The sequence below is a fragment of the Tupaia chinensis genome, unplaced genomic scaffold (genome assembly GCF_000334495.1).
Source record: "Tupaia chinensis unplaced genomic scaffold, TupChi_1.0 Scaffold141320_1, whole genome shotgun sequence".
Taxonomy (NCBI): domain Eukaryota; kingdom Metazoa; phylum Chordata; class Mammalia; order Scandentia; family Tupaiidae; genus Tupaia; species Tupaia belangeri.
In genome coordinates, this window is record NW_006201183.1 from 175,750 (window position 1) to 177,771 (window position 2,022).

At 53.6% G+C, this 2,022-nt stretch overlaps 1 protein-coding gene across 1 annotated transcript in view; it reads right to left on the reverse strand.

The window, feature by feature from the left end:
- Window positions 1-1,112, reverse strand: part of MAEL (maelstrom spermatogenic transposon silencer) — a 35,480-nt gene extending 34,368 nt beyond the window's left edge. Inside the window, exons 1-2 of the mRNA XM_006163053.2 lie at window positions 864-1,112; window positions 552-644 (exon numbers count right to left, since the gene is read on the reverse strand). Coding sequence (XP_006163115.1) covers window positions 552-644; window positions 864-995 — 225 coding nt within the window. The 5' untranslated portion in view covers window positions 996-1,112. The remainder of the gene's footprint in view (window positions 1-551; window positions 645-863) is intronic.
- Window positions 1,113-2,022: the final 910 nt, after the last annotated feature.

Consider the following 2,022-nt stretch of genomic DNA (forward strand, 5'->3'; position numbering starts at 1 on the left):
CACTCCCTGCTGATCACAGTTTACTGTCTGCAGGTTTCCTAACAGCGGCTCCCCAGGCCTTTCGCCACCAAGTCACACTAATATGTGTTCCAGATACAAAGCCTGCTGCTGTTTAAAAAAATACTTTACTAATATATAACGGCACACATTTGTGACGGTTCGACGTGATTTTACAAGGATACAGTGTGTAATGACTCATTCAGGATAATTAGTGCAGTCAGCATCTCCAGTCTCTGTCATTACTTGTGTTGGTAGTGTTTAAAATCGTCCCTGTAGTTAAATACACAGCAGGCTGTGGCCGGCTGTGTCCATCCACTGCATTCTGTGACACTAGCCGCTGTCGCTCCCATCTACATGCAACTCCGTTTCTGTTAAGCAGCATCCCTCCAGCCCAGCCCTCCATCTGCTATTTCTTCAGCAGGCCCTCTGATGCCAGGTGGAAACCGAAACACTCCGCTAGTACTAACCCAAACCGCCCCCTGGTCCACCCCTGGTTTGCTGAGCAGGCCCGAGAGCCAGGTGTCTGGCTGCCCCTCCCTCGCCAGCTTTACCTGCTTCTCTGAAGGCCCAGAGTCCTTTCCCTGGGCGGCCCTCCACTCTCGAGCCATTTCTGCGTACTTCTCCTTGTCCTCCTCCCGCAGGAGCTGTGCGAGGTGGGGGGACAGAGAAGGCAGGTGAGGACGACCGGCTGGGCCCCATGCCTGCGGGCGCCTCGACTGGCAGGAAGGCAGCTCACGTTGGTTTGCCCTGGCCGACCCTGGGGCTCCCCTCGCCCCTGAGCAGGGGCCAAGCGGTCACTGTCCCTCCAAGCTATGCCCTGCCGCTCGCCCCACTAGTCCAACTGCCCAGCCCTCGGGCCTTACCGCCCAGTCTGCCGAGCAGTGAGGAATGGCGTCTGCCACGCGAGCCACGGGTAGGCCTCGCCGCCGTAGCTCGGGGATCTTCTCCTGCACGAAGAAATAGTAGGCATTGCGGCTGGCCCTGCGGTTCGGCATGGCGAGCGCCGTCAGGCGTCGACTTCGGCCTGAGCCAGCACTAGCCGCCGGCGCCCTAGACGGGCTCCCGCCCTTAGTAACCAAGGGGCGCTGCGCGCGCAGGCCTAAAGCTCTCCACCAATCAGGGCGCGACGCGCAGCCGCACTGGCCCCGCCGGGCGAGGGAGACCAGCCAGCCACCGGAAGCTGGCCCTCGGGAGGCACGGAGGGGGCGTGGCGACACGGTTTGAAGCATTCTGATTGGCTACGTCGAGGAACAGTGGGGCGTCGTCACGTGGAGGGCTGGGCACAATCGCTGTACATTGTCTCGTAAGGTGCTCAAGGCAGGTGAAGGCTGGTGGGTGCTGCGGCTTCTGGTGTGTTTTATTTTACAACCGTAATAGGCTAACAGTGTAATTCTGCAGAAGGGATGACCGGTGTGCTTGAACCACCTCAACTTTTTGCTGTAGGGCGTGTGCTTGCCAGAGAGAGACAGAAAGCGAGAGACAACCCCCCACCTCCCCATGGCCACCCTGCAATTGCTTCGCCTCCATTCTCCCCTCCGGATTTTTCAACACGCAGGTGCACTGCCCAGTGTGAGTTTCAAGCCAACGGGTCTGGGATTTGAACTGCGGTCAGCTACATGGGAGCCCAGCTACATAACCGTTGACATCTGCTGGTCTCCACCTAAACGTTTTTTAAGTGGCATTTTGAAGGAAATTCAAGAGATTATAATTTAAAATAATGTTCTCAAAGTTTTGTACATTTCTGAATAAAATTATTTTGTCAGTTTTATTGCTAGGTAACTATTATTGAAGATTATGAAAAATATTTTTATTATATTTTCTAATTGATTACTGCTGCTATGGAGGGACGATACCAGGTTTAGTGTTAGTCCTGTATATTTAGTCACCTTGTTGAACTCTCTCATTGATTCAAATAGTGCCAGTTGATTCTCCAGGGTTTTCTAGTTATACTTCCTAGATGAACTCTCTTCCCTGTTCAGTTTACTAAGTGTGTTTATATGGGGTATGTATGTTTTTATATAT